The sequence below is a fragment of the Elaeis guineensis genome, chromosome 3 (assembly GCF_000442705.2).
Source record: "Elaeis guineensis isolate ETL-2024a chromosome 3, EG11, whole genome shotgun sequence".
In the NCBI taxonomy this organism is placed as follows: Eukaryota; Viridiplantae; Streptophyta; class Magnoliopsida; order Arecales; family Arecaceae; genus Elaeis; species Elaeis guineensis.
Window position 1 is genome coordinate 21776126 of NC_025995.2, and position 19971 is coordinate 21796096.

The following is a 19971-nucleotide window of genomic DNA, read 5'->3' on the forward strand; positions in this document are numbered from 1 at the left end:
TCAAATGAACTATACTTTTTTGGTGAGACTATATTCATCAAAGGGACATTGTCCAAATTTTGGATGATGGTCCCAATCATGAAAATGTCTCTACTCATAAACTAGACATCCTGAGTTAAAACAGAAATAACAGAATTGTGAGTACCTGACTTCTGAGCCTTAAAATCAAGAACACTCTTTTTTTAATTTCATCTTATAAAAGAGGACCCTTGATTAAGTAGTTTTGCTGATAATATATGTAATGAATGCTGGTTAATGTACTTAAAAGACAATAGGCTAAGGGTCTTGGTTGAGTTGGTTCCTTGGGCATGGAAGCCTATGGCCCTCACCTTCAGTGTCTTAAACAAATTATGACAGTTTCTTATGTTGTCCTTGTTGCTGTCGCTGTTCCATCCCCCATGGCCACTGCTTCTATTTATAGTTAAAGAGGTGGTTATTATTTCCATGAGTTGGTGGAAGTTGTCATAGCTATCAAAGAGATATAAATCAGTTGTCATCATAGGATATCAAATTGGTAGTTGCCATAGGCTATCAAAGTAGTAGTTACCATACACTTTCAAGAAGGTATTTGTCATAAGCTATCAAAGAGAATTATCGAAGGTTGCATTATTGCATAGGCTATCAAAGATAACTTGGAGTAATTATGATAGGTTGTCATTGATGCTGGCAAAGTTATATTACTGCCGAGATTTGTCTGTCACAGACAGAAGATATCAGAGCAAAAGCAAAATATCTCGTCATGGACATTGTAGTCATAGATGATAATCATGAATTCACCATAGACACGATGAGATGAAGGTGTTGAAGATGTCGATTGTAGATGAGGTTGCCAAATACATGGATCACGAACTAGATCGCCAAGAATATGAGTTGTATGCAAAGATGTTGAAGTTGTTGACCACAGCTAAGGTCATTGAAGATGCAATTGCAAATGAAATCATGATAGCATTAAGCATTGTAAAAAACTTCACTCATCACCAATTTATGAATTCATTAGATATGAACTATGGACGAATTTGGTAAATAGAGGTCAGTTGCAATTCATACAATCCCTGACAAAGGGGGTTGTCAAAGGACAAGAGCATTAGAGATGTTGAATGCTGGCATAACATTGGAGACAATAGCCATAAACTCATGGTTGCTGATCACATTTCAAAGCTGTTTGAGGTTTGGTTATTGCTGAAGTTATCAAAGCTGCTGGCTTCTCATGAAATCGCCAAAATAATAGTTCCAAATGAAGCTGATCTTGATTTGGCATGTGCAAGGTAGCAGTGTATTGGTGGCCATGCAGATAAAATAGCAGCCATGAACCTCCTAGGGTGCAGACAGCAATATACTTTGTAACATATCACAACTGGCTTGTATAGATATCTTGTGCATTGCATGATGATAGGAACTTTAAATATGTAGATTTGAATCAAACTTCATGGATTAATGCTTGTAGAGTATTTTTGATGTCTATAAAATGTCTACTTGTTATGATAATATTTTATGCAAATACTTTGGACAGCTGGAGTAGGAAACATGCTGCATCCTGTCTGCCTTTATGTTTAAGCAGAGGACTTCATTAGATTGGTGTTTGGTTGAAAAAGATCACTCTAGGTATACCTGTTTTTATGCAGCATAGTTTGAAGTCAGCAAGAAATTGGGAAACTTCCAACAGCTGGGTTAGCCACTGAAAACCAACAACCTATGTATTCCATTTGCATGCTACTCTTATCCTCCATGAAGTGACCCTGCAAAAGAATCAAATTTCACTTGTGATAGCATGGGAGCTACCCCATTTACCGCATTTTCATATCCCAAATGGTTGACCACTCAACTTCAATAAGAAATGCAAATTCATTGATGGTATTGTGGTACATGACTTTTAGGTCAAGGAAAAGAAAATTCAAAGAACACTTTTAGGAGTGCCCTCTACCATGTGCAAAACTTGCAAATGGATGTCACTCTGAAGAAACTTTCATGAATGGTTTACTGTACTGACCTATACTGGATGTACCACATCGTAGCAGTATAGTGCCAATATGGTATGAGGGCTCGAAATCATATGGTACTGATACATTTACAACTGTTGTCTAACCTCCAGCAGCACACCATGTGTACGGTTGGGGGTATACCATGCCAACTCATACCGTACCGATAAGGCACTAATACACTGCCCAATACCAGCAGAACAAACCTTGATACCTCTGTTATTTCTTGAAATAGCACTAAAACAGAAAGACCCCCAAAGTGCAGCAAGTCCTTTGTCAATGCTCTTTTAACACGTTCTCTGGGAAAGTTGGCGACCTTTCATTTTTGTGATCTTGCGGTTCTGGAGCATGGTCTGCAGGTTGCTTTCTGTTTGGGAAACCCAAAATAAATGGACTTTACTTTTGCTAATGAGATATATGTTGATCTTGATTTTCTTCATTTTTTTTTTATTGAGTCACAAATTGGTGTTAGACTCGACAAAAGATTTAGGTGCAAAAGCATGACAGTGGAGCTCTCAAAGAGAAAAAGTGGACCCAGAAAAATTCTTTTCATAATGTTGTTGAATTTCAAGGAAGTCCTAAAAACATCCTGATGGTGGCCAATGTTTCACTGCATGGTACTTACCATGTTATGTGATGGTATGCCAAAGCTTGGCATGCAGTGGCACGATATGCGGCATGCTCTATTGCTGAAAAAAGAATACATTACAATTGTGAATGCACAAGATGTTTTCTTTTATTTCGTGATATATCAAAGATATTTGAGCAAAGAGGCTTGAAAAACTTAGGAATTGCATAACAGGGCAAGATATCGAAGAGGCTACGGTACCTTGGAAATTCGAAGGTTTAGATAATTTGGGGTCTTTGTGCTTTTCTAGACATCTATGGAACAAGGAAACATAAAAAGAGCTTTTTTCTTGAAATGGGAGAAATTTAGTCTGAGTTCATAGTTTGTCAACAAAGGAAATTCCTCTCTGTTTTCTGGAACCAAGGAAAAGGTACTAGAATATAACTTCATTTGCTGTTTGGGTTGTGAAAACTTTGATCCTCAAGAATGCTTAGCTTGAAAATATGATTCGATCAATCTCTTTCATGTATATCCCTTTGTGTTTGTCCTCTAGTTATGGTGGTGCATTTGCTCTGTAGCAGCCTAATATTGTGATAATTTTTCTCACTGCTGTCATCCATCTGACCATATTTTCCAGGGTTATTCTATAGCATATGATAAGATAATTTTTCTGATGACCTGATAGGTATGCTTGTGTACGAATCCTATTTGGCTTGTGAAAACAAGATTGCAGCTTCAAACACCCCAGCATTATCAACCATATTCTGGGTTCTCTGGTATGCCTTTTATTTTTGTTTTTATTTTTTATTTTTATTTTTTGGCATACAACTTAGGATCATTGAATGATCAAAATTCCTTAGATTCATAACTACGCATGATTCTCTTGGAATGATTGTTGCCACTGCATATCTTTTCAATGTGTTGCTAAGTTTGCTAATCACTTGGCACATTCCTTATTTTGGTTAAAATCTTAATTTTGGCATTTCTAATGGTCTTGAGGGAAACTATTTACAGATATCATAATGAGGCTGATGTCTTACCTTTGACATGAAGGCCCATAATTAAACTAAACAATGTAAGATAATTGTCATAGGTGTAACTGGAGTATATATTGGCTACCTAGTCACCCATTCATGATTTGATTCATAACCTGATTTACATTTTTTTTAATTTAGCATATTCTTACCTCTAAATTTGGACAAATTGGGTAAAGCTAGTTGATGGTAATTTCTAGTCATTTTATGGAGGGTGATGTGGATGCGAACTATTTCTCAGTTTAGTATGTAAGCTGGGCACTGTTTAGTATTCTTTCTGGTTTCATGTGAATAAGAAGTTGTTTATGAATAGGTAGGTTGATGGTTTTACTGTATTTTTTCTTATCAAGGTATGGGATTGCCTTGGCACAAACTACATGTATAGGGGTTGCCCAGATTTTTTGTACATCCTATTATGTTTGCACCAACGACGCACTGGCCTCAACTACTGATTTCTTGGTCTTTGATTGAGACTCAATGTGTTTCTGGTCTGCCAAGATTTTTCATACATCCTCTTATGTTTGCATTAATGATGCACTCAGGGTTCGTCGTACCGGGATCGAACCGCCCAGTATGGGGGTACCTAATCGGATTGGTGGCCAGCCGATCCGGTTCGGCCGTTTTTTTTCGAAAAAGCACTCGAACCGCACCGGTTCGGTGCGATTCGGCTCCATACCGCCCAAAATCAGGTGGTATGGACTGGTACGATTTGGTTCGGCATTGAACCGAACTGTACCGACACCCCACGTGAACAGGGGGAGTGGGGCTTGGGCTGTCTTTTAGTGACAGCCAGGTGGGTGTCTCTCTGAGAGGCTCGAGAGCTCTCAGAGAACTCCTGAGGCATCTCAGACTCAACGAGACGTCGAAAAAATAAGAAAAAAAAATTCTGTCAAATTGCAGCACTGGTTTGAGGAAATGTTGATTTTTGGTAGGAAATAAGGTAATGTGTTATTCTTTTAGTAAATATTTTATTTTTTATTTTTGTTGTTAAAAAAAGGATAAGAACGAATAAGTATAAAAATAAGAAATCATGTCAAAATTTTGTGATTTTTGTATGATTTGATCATATGCGATAAGTCTTTGAAAGATCTACATGATGACACTAAAATCGTTAATTTTCATTAATTATATATTTTTTAAATATTTATATATATTTATTCATAAAAAAATTATTAAAATAATAAATTCAAAAAAATAAAAAATCAGAGTTTCAGAATTATGTTTAGAATGTTCAAGCTACTTAAATCTAACCTCGATTTTTTTTGAAATATTTGAAATTAAAAAATATTTTTTATAATTATTTAAATAATAAAAAAATATTATCAAATAAAAAATATGTAAAAATAGTGTTATATTTTAGTTAATTCAAAATATTATTTGAAGCATATAATATTTTTTTGAATTTATAAGTTTTAAAATTATTATTGAAATTGTTTGAATTTATATATAATTTTTTTAATAATCATTAAACTATCATGTTTTGTTATACTTGCAGATATTTGTAAGAAAAAAAATTCAGAGCATGACGTTCATTGACTTTAATTAATTATATATTTTTTAATATATATTTATTCATAAAAAAATTAAAAAAATTAAAAATCAAATTTTTTTTTAAAAATTAAGAATCATGTTTAGAATGATTCAAGCAATTGAAATATTTGAATCTAACCTCAAATTTTTTTAAAATTAAAAATATTTTTATAATTATTTAAATAATAAAAAAATATATAAAATTAGTGTTATATTACAGTTAATTCAAAAATATTATTTGAAGCATATAATATATTTTTTTGAATTTATGAATTTTTAATTTATATGTAATATTTTTAATAATTATTAAACTGTCGTGTTTTGTTATACTTGCAGAAATGAGTAAGAAGAAAGATTCAGAGCATGACATTGGTTGGATCATGGCGAGATGCTCTCGGTCGACATCATTGAGATGCAAATGTGCAACACAGAGTTCAAGGGAGGAGTGACTAGGTTGAAACAGCATCTGACTGGTGGTTATCATGATGTGTCATGTGTCAAAAATATCCGCAAGAGGTCCGACAGCTGATGAAAAAATATTTTGCTGATTTGAAAGCAGCGAAGGAAAAGATAAAGTAGAAAAGGACGGAAGTGGACCGTCGAGCTGCAGGCATTTTTTATCACTCTAGAGAGTCAAAGGAGCTTCCGCTCCAGATGATGAGGAGGCACAAATTGAGGCTGCCATTCAGGCGAGCTTGGCTGATCAATACCGGCAGGAGGAGATGGTCCGGTATAGAGAGCGATTGGATCATCATGCTACAAAGCAGGATCTGGATCAGCAATCATGGGGGAGAATTCGAGTTCAGGAGGACTACCTTAGTCAGAGAGCCGATGGTAGAGGGAGCAGACAGCATGTCATCTTTGTTGGGAGCTTTTGACATAGGAGGTCCTCCAGAATATTCCAGCAGGAGCCACCATCCATGATTTGGATCCAATGCTTTGTCCAGCAATGATTCAAAGCAGCAGAGGATTGACACTGGTGAAAAAGATAGGAAGGATATGTGGCGAGCTATTGGATCATGATTTCATTTCAACCATATTCCAGCAAATGCAGCGGTCAATCCCTATTATCGATCTGTCATTTCAGCCATAGAGGCTGTCGGCCAGGGTGTAGATCCGTCAGGACCTAAGAACATCTATGGTCAACTTCTTGACGGTAACAAAGAGGATCTGCAGAGATAGATTGTTTCTTACAAGAATAAATAGCCTACATACGGACTGACAGTGATGTGTGATGGTTGGACTGGTCCTACTAGATAGAGCATCATTAATTTTTTGACGTACTGTGATGGAAAAATATTTTTTCACAAATCAATTGATGCTTCACATAAGATACACGATGCCAATATATCCTTGGTCTATGGAGGAGGTGATTGATTCAGTGGATGAGCAGTATGTCGTATAGGTCATCACAGATAATGGACCACAATATAAGCTGTCGGAGAGTTGCGATGGAGCAGCGACGCAGATATACTGGATTCCATGTGCTGCATATTGCATTGATCTTATATTGATGGATATTGAAAAGATTTGTAGGGTGCAGCAGGTAGTGAAGATTGCCCAAACTATTAAGATTCATCTACAATCACACATGGGTTCTTTCATTGATGCGGACATATACTGAGGAGAGATCTTACGATCGGGTATCACACGATTTGCTACCAACTACATAGCACTTGATAGTCTTCTTCAAAAGAAAGCAGTCTTACGTCAGATGTTTGTCAGTACCGAATGGCAGGAGAGCAGATATGTGAGGGCCGGCACTGATGGAAGTCATGTGGAGAACTTGGTGACGAGTCAGTCATTCTGGCAGCGGGTTGAGAAGGTAGTGAAGGTTATTAAGCCATTATATATGGTGCTTCGCGTCGTGGACAGTGAAAGATACTCCCAATGGCTTCTTATATTACATGATGAGAGGCAAAAAAATCGGTGAGAATGATCCGAAGCATGCTCAAGAATTCATTAACGTCATTGAGCGCTTTGGGACTATCAGATGGGTAGAGATTTGCATCTAGTCGGTAAGCACGGATTCAAAAATATTTTAAAATATTTTTTTATACTTGTAAAAGTGTACTTAATCAGTTATGGAATTATCTGCAGCTTATTTTTGAATTGAGATTTCAGTATACCATTTTGGGATAAATATGGATAACGAGCTTCTTGCTGCTCTTCGTAATGTGATATATAAGATGGTGTCCAATCAGAAATCACATCATTGTGTCTGCAAGAGGTATATTAGTTTAAACAGATATGATTATTCAACTGAATTCGATCTGTACTCAACGATATATTTATAAATTTAATAAATATATTTTTTTACTGACGAAACAGTTTAGAGAGGGATCAGACAGTTTTGGAGTTCCATCAGCTGTCGTAAGCAAAAAGCAGATGAATCCAGATAAATTACATATCAATAATGAGCAGCATAGTAGATATGTAATTTTGCTTAATAATATCATAAAATTTGATATGTAATTTTGCTTTTGCAGCTGATGGTGGATTCATTTTGGAATGTCGCAGAATATTTGAGAGGTGTGGCTGTTCGTATTCTTTCTCAGACGGTCTCTGCTAGTGGCTGTGAGCGCAATTGTCGACTTTCATCCTTATCCACAGCAAATAGAGAAATCGTCTGATACAAAAATCCTCAATGATCTTGTATATGTTCACTATAATCTGATGTCGAGGCTAAAATGCATTTAGAAGGAAGTACAACTGAAGTATACTGATCCGATATAGATGATTATGCTGACGAGGATGATGATCCGATCATCGGATGGCTTGTAGGTCAGCAGCAGGAGCCAGAGCTTGATGAGCGGGTCTCCTCCACGACCAGCCAGTGTGGTAGCTAGGGAGATCAGGGTGGATCCAGAGCAATGGGCAGAAAGAAATATTCCACATAAGATTTCAGCTGATCAGCCACAGTCTGAGGGGATACAGGGGACTCATTCATCACATGACTCGATGTCTGATACATCCTCGCAGATGTTCGAACGACAGATATTTAGACAAGGTCGACAGTCAGCAAGAAGAATCCATCCTTCCAATCACAGAAAACTCAGTCACAGAGGGGCACAAGGGGAGAAAGAAAAGACAGTTGCACGTGCGCCACTCTCGAGAGTACAGGAGCAATCTGCTCAGATTCGAAATCAGGGAGAGTGATGATGATACTGGTAGTAATAGTCATGGATCTGATGATCAGAGAGGAACTGGAGGATAAGAGATCACTGTTTATGAGACAACCATAGGATGATATTCGATTCACCGATGAGTCTCAGTTTACACATGCCACACAAGATAGAGACCATGGTGGACGAGTCGGTAGAGACCGTGGAGCCGATTTCATATAGACGACGGGCTCCTAAGATCGTCCAGCACACGATGCAGCTGCAGACGATCTTACACGTGGAGTAGGATCATGGATGTATCTGGATCATCCTCGCATTATGGATCTATTATCTGCAGCCACCTTATGATCATATGGATATGGTGCATCCGAGGTATCGTCTTTAGTGATTACTATCCTATGCAGTCTGGAGCATCTTACGGATCAGATTTTGCTACCGGCATATTCGGATGGACTCCTCTACAGCCATACCATCATCTCGAGGATACTTCTCAGAGTCAGAGTTTGAGTGAAAGATCTGAGATGTCTTACAATCCAGAGAGGATGCCTTATGGATGAATATGCAAGAGTACAATGCATCTTGGTTAGAGGGTTGACTGATGTTTCTCCAGATTATGCTAATGATCCAGATATCTACGAGCGTCACAGACACTCGACGAGAAATTAGATGTAGAGCAGATCTTGAGGTTAGTATATCATTCTTTGTGCTTTATACTTTAAAAATTTAGATACATTTTAATGCACATTTATATATATATATTTTAATTTTAAGATGATATAGTTGTAATATAATGTAAATAAATATATATTTAAAATTTTGGATCAAGATCCCTGTACCGCTATCGAATTCAAAAATTGAACCAAATATGTCAATAATATGCAATATAATGTAATTTTGGGGTTGTATTTATGAAATAATAACATGAACACAAAAAAAAAAAAAAACAAAAAAATTGTACCAGTACCGAACCGGAATGCCGAAGCGTATCATGTGTCAGTACGGTAGGTACCGGTACTGTACCATATCGGTCTGCTACTGGTACGGGGTCCGGTACTGATACAGCGGACATTGGATGCACTGGCCTCAACTACTAATTTCTTGGTCTTTGATTGAAACTCAATGCATTTTCTGGTCTTATATGTCAACCAACTATTGAAGTATGATGTATAGTACGGTGTTATTCCATGCCATGGCTTGGTACAACACAACAATCTGCCGAGTATTGGCATGTGTTTGTATTGTTCTAGTGCCTTGTTGGTGAGGCACTGGCTTTATGCACGTTATGCGATGCCATGCTGACCAGAACTTTGCCTTGTTGGTAAGGCATTGGCTTTATGCACATAGTGCTGTGCCATGCTGACCAGAACTTAAATCCATGACTTCAATGACTACTATCTATAAAATAAATGTTGGAAAAGTTCTATAGGATTTTTTTTATTTTCCCAACATAATAAGCTGAAGTACACATAGAGCATCCCTGTTGTTGTAAGCTATAGCCTCCTTAAGTGCAGCTATAGTGTGGTTGCTGCCTGCGTTTGAATGTTGAGGTTGAACTCTCCTTTGAATCATGTTTACTTGGCTGCTGGTGGACATGAAGATGCTTGACACTTGACAGATTAGTGAAGGGGGGAATAATTTGTTTGTCTAACCGTAGAACTCCAGGCTGAGGGTTTTGGTTTTATTTTTGAGGGTTGCGACTTTATGGTCGGTCATTTATGCTGCTGGTAGACATGAAGATGTTTGGCAGATTGGTGAAGGGATGATTCATTTGTTTCTCTAACTGATGGGCTGAGGGGTTTGGTTTTATTTTTGAGGGTTGAGACTTTATGGTGGATATCATTTATTTGGGACCTAGAATGCCTCATCACCTTTCAGTTGGCCATGGGATTTCTTGGATCTTCTCTAATTGTGCTATCCCCATGGTCAGAGTAAATATTACCTTTGCCTTCTGGATCAATGAGCAGATATCTCCTTTCCTTGATAGCAGAGAGTATGGATGGCTGGACAAGTCACTAATTCATAATTTGATTGGTAACTTAAAATGATATATCTTTGGTGTTACTAACTTTAGCACAATTTTAAGTTTTAAAATTCTGTGAAGCATTATAGAAAAACTAATTCTCCTGAGATGATATTTATACTGACATTTTGTTAATTACGTGGCTCTGGACATGTTATGTATATGATTTTAGTGCAAATTCTTTTTAGAAATGACAGCCTACATGTCTCAATTCCCTTTTTTGTGTCTTGTCTCTACCTATCCTGTGGATCAGTTTCTAGAAAAAAACGTACGATAGTAATTTCTATGGCATATGACAGAGAGATGGTCTCTCATCCTAATATACTAATCACCTGAAGTTACTTAGCTTAAGAAAACTCATTGCTAAAATACGGTTTGAGTTTTTTCGTCTTGCAATTACTCCATGCTCCATGCCTTCATTTTCATCATGAGTTGACACCATGTTCCATTCTTTTCCTAACTCTTATTTGGCTATTGGAGTGTCATTGATGGCCCAAGACAAGTTGCAAACAAAGAAAAACAAATGGAATATGACGATCCAAACATCTTATTCTGTTAGTTTCAAGTTGGTTTCTTTTGATTAGTCCCACCTCTTAAAAGGCAAAGTACCCATGGCAGGGGTAGTGTGAGGACCTTTGTGGCTGTGTGTAGTTCCTTGGTTATGTTTGGATAGATCTTGGGTATGTACATAGGACCGAGAAACATAAATAATACCTTTTGGTATGCTTTTTTGGGCGAGGCCCTGAATTATTACAAATGGTATCAAAGCGAGTCTGACTCATGAGCCATGTGGACTAGAAGACACTACAGCACGGGCTCATTTGAGATTGACTCTCGGTGGATCATAGTATTTATGATTGCGTTTGATTGCATTGGACCCTTAGCCTGGTGATGATGCCAAGATTTAAATGGAAGGAGTGTTTTAGGACCTATGTTGGCATGTGTTCGGTCTCACATTGGTTATGCATTGAATAGATTTGGGTAAACATACAAGATGAAGGAAACCAAACAATACCTTTTGGCTAGTCTTTTTTGGGCAAGGTCTTGGGTCATCATTATAGGTAGGCTCTTTATTTTCTTCAAGTACTATTGCTTCATTTTCTAGGCTCTTAGATGAACTACCCATGCTTTTCATGTGCATCTTGTGCCTGATGGTAGTTTAAGTTAATACATTAGTCGTTGCCTTATTCTTGATAATAAATGTATTTCATGAGCCACATAAAGTGTTAAGAAGTCAAGGAATATGGAATTGGAGTGTGTAACAATTTTATGATTTTAGAAACTAGTGTAGTGCACAAGGTTTTACGTCCCAGTGGGATGGGAGCTGTCCCATCCATCCTATCTCATTCTTATGAGAAAATGGGATCGGGATAGAATCGAAACTCTGAAACCTATCCACATTAGGAGAGAAGAAGAAAGAGGAAAGATGCAGACAAGAAAAATGAAAGCAAAGAAGAGGAAAAAATGAAAGAACAAAAAGGAAGGGAGAAGAAAAAGAAAGGAAGAAAGGAAAGAAAAAGAACAAGATGCCGATTGTCATGGTGGTGCTTGGTTGGAATAAAAAGAGAATTATGAGATTTATGCTCTGTTGTAGGATGAAGGGGCATAGTATAGTTGCAATCTATATCAATATATCGCTCCAAGTATCAATGATTCTCGAGTGGCTCCTAAAGACAACAGAAGGCCGGGAGTCATGGTGAAATCTCTTTTCTTCTTCTTTGATTAGGTTTTGGCTCGTTTCAAATCTTTGATTTTTTTTCTTTTTTTTTTTTATTGTAGGAAAAGGAATCCAGAATGGAACTTAAATGGTTCTCTTAATTATAGGCCCATCAAACATGCTCTTTGAGAGAGAGTCCTGCAAATTTCCCTTACTACAGTTTTTTTGATATTTTAATGAGGTATTTAATTCGATGACTCAAAAGTTTTTGAGGCTAACATGGTAGAGGTATCCATATCTCTTTCTCATGTGATTGTACTTTGAAAATCAAATTAAAATTCAATCACTTGAGCAAGAGAATAGAAATAGGGTGCTTAGGGGTTTCTAGTAACGAAAATTAGGGCATTAAAGAGATAAGGCTTTTCTCCTTCCACTCATGTAACTTCTCTAATTATAATTCATTAATGTCTAAACAAGGATCTATTCCTATTTATGCACTTTTTTCTATTTTCTTCTTGGAAATGATTTAGAAAAGAAAGGATAACTTCTTCCTGAAGAAAGAGGAGGTCCTAGTCTAGTAACCAAAAATTTTAGACTATTTTATTGAAGGGGAAGAATGGTCAGAGACAAGGAATAAAGTCCTGGTGTGATGGAGGCGTCTCGGCCGAACCTTCCCGTTCTAGTGAGATTATGGTGCGTGGGACGAGTGCCCCACCATCCTGGCCATTCCGCATTCATCCCCGTAGAATCACATATTGATACGACCATCCCGGTCGGGACATGCCCTTAGCCTTTTTATTTGATGATGTTTCAGCATGTTGTCATGAGAGAGAACGAAGGAAAGTCAATTCAGCCTTACCTTTTCTCCGATGATGCATCAGCTGGTTGGCATCATTGTGAAGAGGGAGGAGGAAGAGGCTTAGTTCATAAGGATCCTTTCTCTTCTTCTTCTTCCTTTTTTACCCTGATAGGATCGGACTTGAGCTCGTCATGGGACTTCAGCTACTCATGGGGAGGCCAAAAAATTATGTGCCTTTTCTTTCCCTTCTCAATGATGCAAAATCGGGTATCTTTCAGGCAAAAGGACTCTCCATCGTTTGATCACCAGCCACACAAATCTCAAAGCGCTCAAAACTCCATCATTATGCATCCACATAGATCTCAAAAAGAGTAGTTGATTCAATGGTGGAAAGATGTCCCCTTCCTCGCCCTCGATGGTGGAAAGATGGTTCAATCACCAATCAGGATGCTCGATCGGGACGGTGGGGTGCAAGGCATCCCGTTCCATAGGGAAACTGGCACAACCCCATTCCATAGGATTTAAAATCTTGGTTAGAGAAATAGATACAGGAAAGAGAGGAGGCATTCAGTGGATTTGATGATTTCACAATATTCTAGATTAATTAAGGATATTATGAAAAATTATGTAGAAGGTAGTTTCGTTAAATACATCAGTATAACCAAATCCAGGTACAACCAAACCCTCCTACTATTTGCTTTTAGGAGTACTATAGGCTGGAACATGTTTCTATTTTTAATAAATTAAAGAATGGAAATAGAATTCCTAATTATCTGTTTCTGAAGTTATAAACAAAAGAAAGTGATGTAAAACGGCACCTTTAATTTTTTTTATTTTCTGAATCTCCTTAAATAAATATATCTTTGATGCAAAGATGGGGAGTTCTATCACTAATTTTTTTTAACCTATTCTATTCTATTGCTTTGATAGTTGCCCTATTGCTTTTGATGTCTTCTCACCAGCTGCTATCAAAACTTTTCTAGTCTTCCATGTCAGCAAAATATTTATGATGGACTTAAAGAGATTCTTATTTACTTTTCATGAAACCATTGTGTATTATTTTCCTTATTGTTTCCTTCAGTTCTTTTGGTCAAATATAAACTTGTATATGCTTATCCATGGTTGTGGCTGGTTTTGTTGGGCAGTATTGAAAAATCTTTTGTTATTTCTTGAACGCTTCTGTCTTGGCTTCTGAATAGTGATATTATATGTTTAGCGGTCATGTAATTGTTTGCCTACATGTTATCTAAGGTCAGATGCTTTGAGAACCATTTTAAGAGAGGAAGGATGGCGTGCACTTTACAAAGGAATTGGACCTGGACTTTTGCTTGTATGTAGTACTATTCTTCTGCTTTAAATATTTAATCTTGTCTCAATTTTTCACATAAATTATTTTTGTATAGCTACTTAGTTTCATGACATTTAATGTAATATTATCCACTTAGGTTGATGTACTAGATTTTGACTTGCCATTTGTTTCTATAAAGGTATAAGCATGTTGCCAACATGTGCTTCCTTGAGATCTTTCTCAATTATTACATCATAGAATAAAGTGCAAATGTCAAATTTCCATCCGGGTCTCTCAAAATAAATTTGTTAGTGATATTCTGCCATCATATCGGTACTACTGTGTGAACATTTTGCTCGATAGTAGATGATTGACACCATATTATTTATTCTATCCAATTAGTATTCATCTTAGAACCCAAATATTAGAACATCTACAGGGAAGATAACAACATCAAAGATGAATACATTATATTGTTGCATCATAGAATAAGGTGCATATGTCAAATTTCCATCCAAGTCTCTCAAAATAAGTTTATTAATGATATCAAGGTTTTAAATCCTGTGGGACGGAGGAGCTCCGGTTTCTTCATGGAACGGGATGCCCTGCTGTCTCGTCCTGTCCCGACAGTGGTTCTGATTATGCCATCCGATAGATATCCTCTGTCTCTTTCCCCTAATTCTTTTCTTTCTTTTTTTTCTTCTACCTTCCTTTTTTTCCTTTCGTTTTTCTTTCTTTCTTTATTTCTTTCTTTCTTTCTTTCTTTCTTTCTTTCATTTTTTCTTTTCTTGTTCCTTCCTTTTTTTCCTTTCTTTCCTTCATTTTTCTTCTTTCCTTTCATTTTTTCCTTTTCTTCATCTTTCTTTTTTCTTCTCTTTCTTCTTCTCTCCTTGTGTGGATGGGTTTCAGAGTCCCGACTCTGTCCTAGTTTCGTTTTCTCATAGGAATGGGACGGGATGGCCGGCACACCTCCATCCCGTAAAACCTTGAATGATATTCTGCCTTCACATCAGTGCTACTGTGTAAACTATTCACTCGACAGTAGATGACTGACACAATATTATTTATTCTATCCATCTAGTAGTCATCTTAGAACAAAAGTACCAGAATATCTGCAGGGAAGATAGCAACACTAAAGATGAATACATTATATTGTTCCCACCTGTAGGGATACTATGTTTTTGCATATTTCTGTACCTTCAAACGCAAGCCCCAAATTTTTAGTTGACAAGAACCCAATTTTTTCACTAGGAGGAAGTGCTAGAAATTCAAATTATTTGTCGGAATAAGAAGAGAGATGTGGAATAACAAAGGCGTTGTTAGCACTTAGCAGCCTTCAGCAATAAGATGCTTGGATGGCAGGGTTTAGAAAAGTTTGATGGACAGAGGATTTTGTTGTTAGTAGAAACAGTTCACAAAGCACTCATAATTCTGATCCCAAGTCAATAGGATGTGGTTTATTAGTCAGATCAAGATACAAGCTATCCACTACTCATTTGTCTCTTTTATCCAAGAACCTTGGCTTGGCAACATTGAATCTTTGGGAAAAAGCACCTCTCATTTTCAATAGTTTGTTTTATTGAGATTGTCTTTAAAAATAGAATATGTATCAGTTAGTAAAGATACTAATGTCTGCATTTATTGACAATGAAAATGACAACTAGAAAAATCATTAAATTTCTTTTACTTTGGAATGCTTATTTCAAGATGTTAGAAATACAAAAATAATCTGTTTGCCTTTTTATTAATAGTTAGAACATTTTTGTTTTTTTCACTATTATTGAGCAAAAAATTTCATTTCATATGCCATTCCATTTTTCATAGACGGTAAAAATTATGTCACCTAGGAAAATTATGAGATACAGATTTTTCAGTTCAGTTTGACAGTGCCACAATTCAGATAGTCGGCATATGCCAAATCTAATCCCATCCATCAACTATAGAACGGTGCTTTCAAGCCATGGAAGTCCATTGCAATGTCAGAATCTAGCTGCATGACAATGTCATCAAAATTGATGATTAAAAGCTGTATGGATTTGTTGCTGATCACATCTTTTAGACCAATTGGTAAACATATGAGACTGTAAATATATGTTACCAGTTCCTTATTTCTTTTGTTTTTTATTGTTAAATAGCGACAATATTATTTATATAGAATGATTATTTATGCAAAAATTGCTTTATAAAAACACAAAACTTTGATTACTCGACATATTATGCAAGATTTGACCAATGCTGATTAGTGGATAGGAGAAACTTAATGATTCTGAGTTCAATGTTGGCCTCATTTTGGAAAAATATCCTAAAAATTTAGATGGCAACTCATCAACAACACATCATGACCTCCTAGCATGCAAATGAAATAAAACCAGCACCTGCAATTAGACAACATGTTCTGGATATACCTCACTTGTCATGCATGAAGTAAAATCTACTTTATTAGAAACCAGAACTTCATTCAAAGTTTCAAAATATCTCAAGAGTTGTGAAAAAGCACACAAATTTGCTTTGTTTAGAGACTAAAAGTCACAGGCCTATAGCTAGCTTGAAGTAAGGTTGTTCCCCCTTCTAGAACAGTTTTAGACACTTATTTTGCATTTCTAATCATTTTCTGAACTATGAGGTGATATTATCTCAATTGCAATGACTAAATGCTTGCAATGGAAACTAAAGATTCATTGAAAGAGTAAAAATGGATTTTGGTAGCAAAGGATGGTGAGGTATCTCCATCCTGTTTAAATATGGGAGGGGCCTCTCATTATCGTGGATTCTGGAAGTCCTTCACTTTTGAGCAAGGTATGCGATATCATACTGAATAGGGCAGTATGGGGCGTACCATATTGGTTTGATATCGTACATGGTATGGGGGGCATACCAATACTTAGTACACTGAACCGGCTCTTGTACCGCGCGTATTGACATAGTGATAGGGTGGCACCGGTATGGGGCTTGATACCAAGGCAGTGCACCTTGTTTTGAGCATGTTTTTGTTACAAAAAGTTGAAGGACTTACGATGGGCCTTGGTGTGATACTTTTGCCACAAAATAAAACAAGCATGGAATAGGATCACTCTTTTCAATAGATTACCGTGAACATATAGATTACATGCATAATAAGAGAGATGTATACCTGTTAGAAGACACTTAGGCCATGAAAGCCATGAAAGCGCATGAACTCTTTGAGAATTACTATCTTTTGCTGCTTCAATCCATGTGTCTCTCTAGTGCTTTGCTTGGCTTTATGTCTTTGTCAATTGCAGGCCAACATGATGCTCTACAAGAAAAGCTTGTCTTACAATACTTTCTTTATCTTTTAGAGAAAAAATGCTTACCATGTGCCTCTCTCCTTGTGTGGTGTGTAATTACTTGGATAAACCCTAGGATGCCTCATCTATTTATAGAGGAGGGGAGGTGCCAAGAGTTCCTTAGGTAGCTTCTTGGAGTCCTTATTGGACTCTAGTAAGAGAGAGCTAGCAATAAGGAGGCGGCATGCTTTTCAATGCTACCTCCTAGGAGTCCTTGTTGGACTCCAATCTGAGGGTATCTAAAGGTGTCGGCCACTAAGGGACGCCTCCTTCTAGAAGGGTACCTGCTAAGCATCTCTAGGAAGCACCCTAGTAGATAGGGTTGTTGGCCCTAGAGCCACCTCCTTGCTTCTAGATGCGTGCCACCTAGGGGTTTAACAATTAGCAGAGGTAGTGGTCACATTCTCTGATGGGTCATCCACTTGTATCCTATCCAAGCGGCCTAAGGTTGACTCAAGTCCAATCTTACCATACCCAACCTAGCTCCATCCCTATATCTAGATTATTTCTCTAGCCCAATTTCTTCTCCAATGAAATTTGAATCTTTTTTGATCTAATCAATGAGAGAATAATCAACTAGAACCTTATTCCTATTGGCTTGGAGACAAATGGTACATGCTAGATGCATTACTGGCATAGGTGAATTCAAATTTCTACTTACCAAATTCCCTTCCTTTCGAATCTACTAGTTCCATATTAGCTACATGGTCCAATATAGAGATATAAAGCTCATATCGCATTATTGAACCTCTTGGAGAATAGGATGAATCCAGTTGGTCATAGGCTATGTCCTATAGTTTAGTCCCCCATCGTTCCAATATCTCTGTATGACCATTAAGTATTGCATTGTATGCAATTAAGGTGATGAGACTATATGCCCAAATGTTACAATCAAGGTTTGCCGACTCAAAATCGGAACCCATGCTGGTCGGTCGAGAGCACCCCACCCCATTGGACCGAGTTGGGCCCGAACTGACACAGAAACGAGGGAGAATCGAGGAGGAAAAGAGAGAGGGGGAGGGGGAGGGGGAGGGAGAGGGAGCCTGATGGTGGCCATCGGAGGGCCGTCGAGGCCTTTAGGACTCCATGGTCCTCCATGAGAGATTAGAGAGGGAGGAAGGCGGTGAGGAGGCCGTCGGATGGCAGAAATCCACCCCGCGGATGCTGTGGGTTTGAAATAGAGCGGGTCTCTTGTTCATCACTTTTTTTTTTGTTTAAAACGCAATTCATAATGAAGTCGGCAAACCCAAGCCAGCTTCATTTAAGTTTTGGGGGGGGGCGCGTAGTCTTCCAAGGGAAATCCACGACAGAGCACTATAGTGCTGCCATATGTTAGGAGGATGGAGATAGATCTCCAGTTTTTCTTGTTTGCTTCTTTATTTCCCCACCCGTCTCACTCTCTCTCTCTAGGGTTTATGGGCAATGGGGACTGGGGAGCAAGTGTGTACGTCATAGCATAAGGACAACTATAGCCGTATGATGAACAACGTCATGTTGCATGAATCTTGATATTTCTGTTGATTCTACTGTCTCTATTTGCCTTCCCGTAGAGACCCACACCCACGCGATAGCTTGAGATGGGGAGTCCTGGTTGTATCCTTATCATGAATCCACCGTTGGATCATCCACCGATCATTTTCTATGCAGCCAGATAGAAGAGAAAGTATGGAATGGTTAGACAACTGTGCATTATGTGATCCAACATTAGATTCGTTTGAAGGAAGGTTCCTTTGTGCGAAATATACAACCGTGGGGAAGGCGATAATCAATATTTTTAGTTTAAATATTAGTTGTTTATTTGTGGGTGGATTCGTTCTTCTATTGGTGGTGGATTGAAAGGGTAGGGAAAGATAAAAGTAGGGAAACCATCGAGCATTAAAATTGGCATTTCACATCTCCTACTACCGCAATGTGAAACCATATTAAAATTGATGTAAATTTTATACTAGATCAATTTCTAATGCTTTATAAACACCAAGCATAGGAACGATTAAAAGTTGGATGGATATGTTGCTGATCACATCTTTTAGACCAATCGGTAAACATATAAGACTGTAAATATTTGTTGCCAGTTCCTTATTTCTTTTGTTTTTTATTGTTAAATAGCAACAATATTATTTATATAGAATGATTATTTATGCAAAAATTGCTTTATAAAAACACAAAACTTCAATAACTCGACATATTATGCAAGATTTGACCAACGCTGACTAGTGGATAGGAGAAAATGATTCTGAGTTCAATGTTGGCCTCATTTCGGAAAAATATCTTAAAAATTTAGATGGAAACTCATCAACAATACATAATGACTTCCTAGTATGCAAATGAAACAAAACCAGCACCTGCAATTAGACAATATGTTTCGGATATACCTTACTTGTCATGCATGAAATAAAATCTACTTTACTAGAAACTAGAACTTCATCCAAAGTTTCAAAATATCTCAAGAGTTGTGAAAAAAGCACACAAATTTGCTTTGTTTAGAGACTAAGTGTCACAGGCCTATAGCTAGCTTGAAGTAAGGTTGTTTCCCCTTCTAGAACAGTTTTGGATACTTAATTGCATTTTTAATCATTTTTCGAACAATGAGATGATAAATTATCACAATTGCAATAACTAAATGCTTGCAATGGAAACTGAAGATTCATTGAAAGAGTAAAAATAGATTT

General features: G+C 37.3%; 2 protein-coding genes across 2 annotated transcripts in view; both read left to right on the top strand.

Annotated features, from left to right (window-relative positions):
- Positions 1-15936, top strand: part of LOC105042245 (uncharacterized) — a 72193-nt gene extending 56257 nt beyond the window's left edge. Inside the window, exons 8-10 of the mRNA XM_073253354.1 lie at positions 3230-3320; positions 13966-14039; positions 15877-15936. Of these exons, the coding sequence (XP_073109455.1) occupies positions 3230-3320; positions 13966-14039; positions 15877-15921 (210 nt within the window). The 3' untranslated portion in view covers positions 15922-15936. The remainder of the gene's footprint in view (positions 1-3229; positions 3321-13965; positions 14040-15876) is intronic.
- Positions 15937-18724: 2788 nt separating this feature from the next.
- The window catches only part of LOC140856213 (folate transporter 1, chloroplastic), a 54139-nt gene continuing 52892 nt past the window's right edge, over positions 18725-19971 (top strand). The window contains exon 1 of the mRNA XM_073253355.1: positions 18725-18742. Within this exon, the coding sequence (XP_073109456.1) occupies positions 18725-18742 (18 nt within the window). The remainder of the gene's footprint in view (positions 18743-19971) is intronic.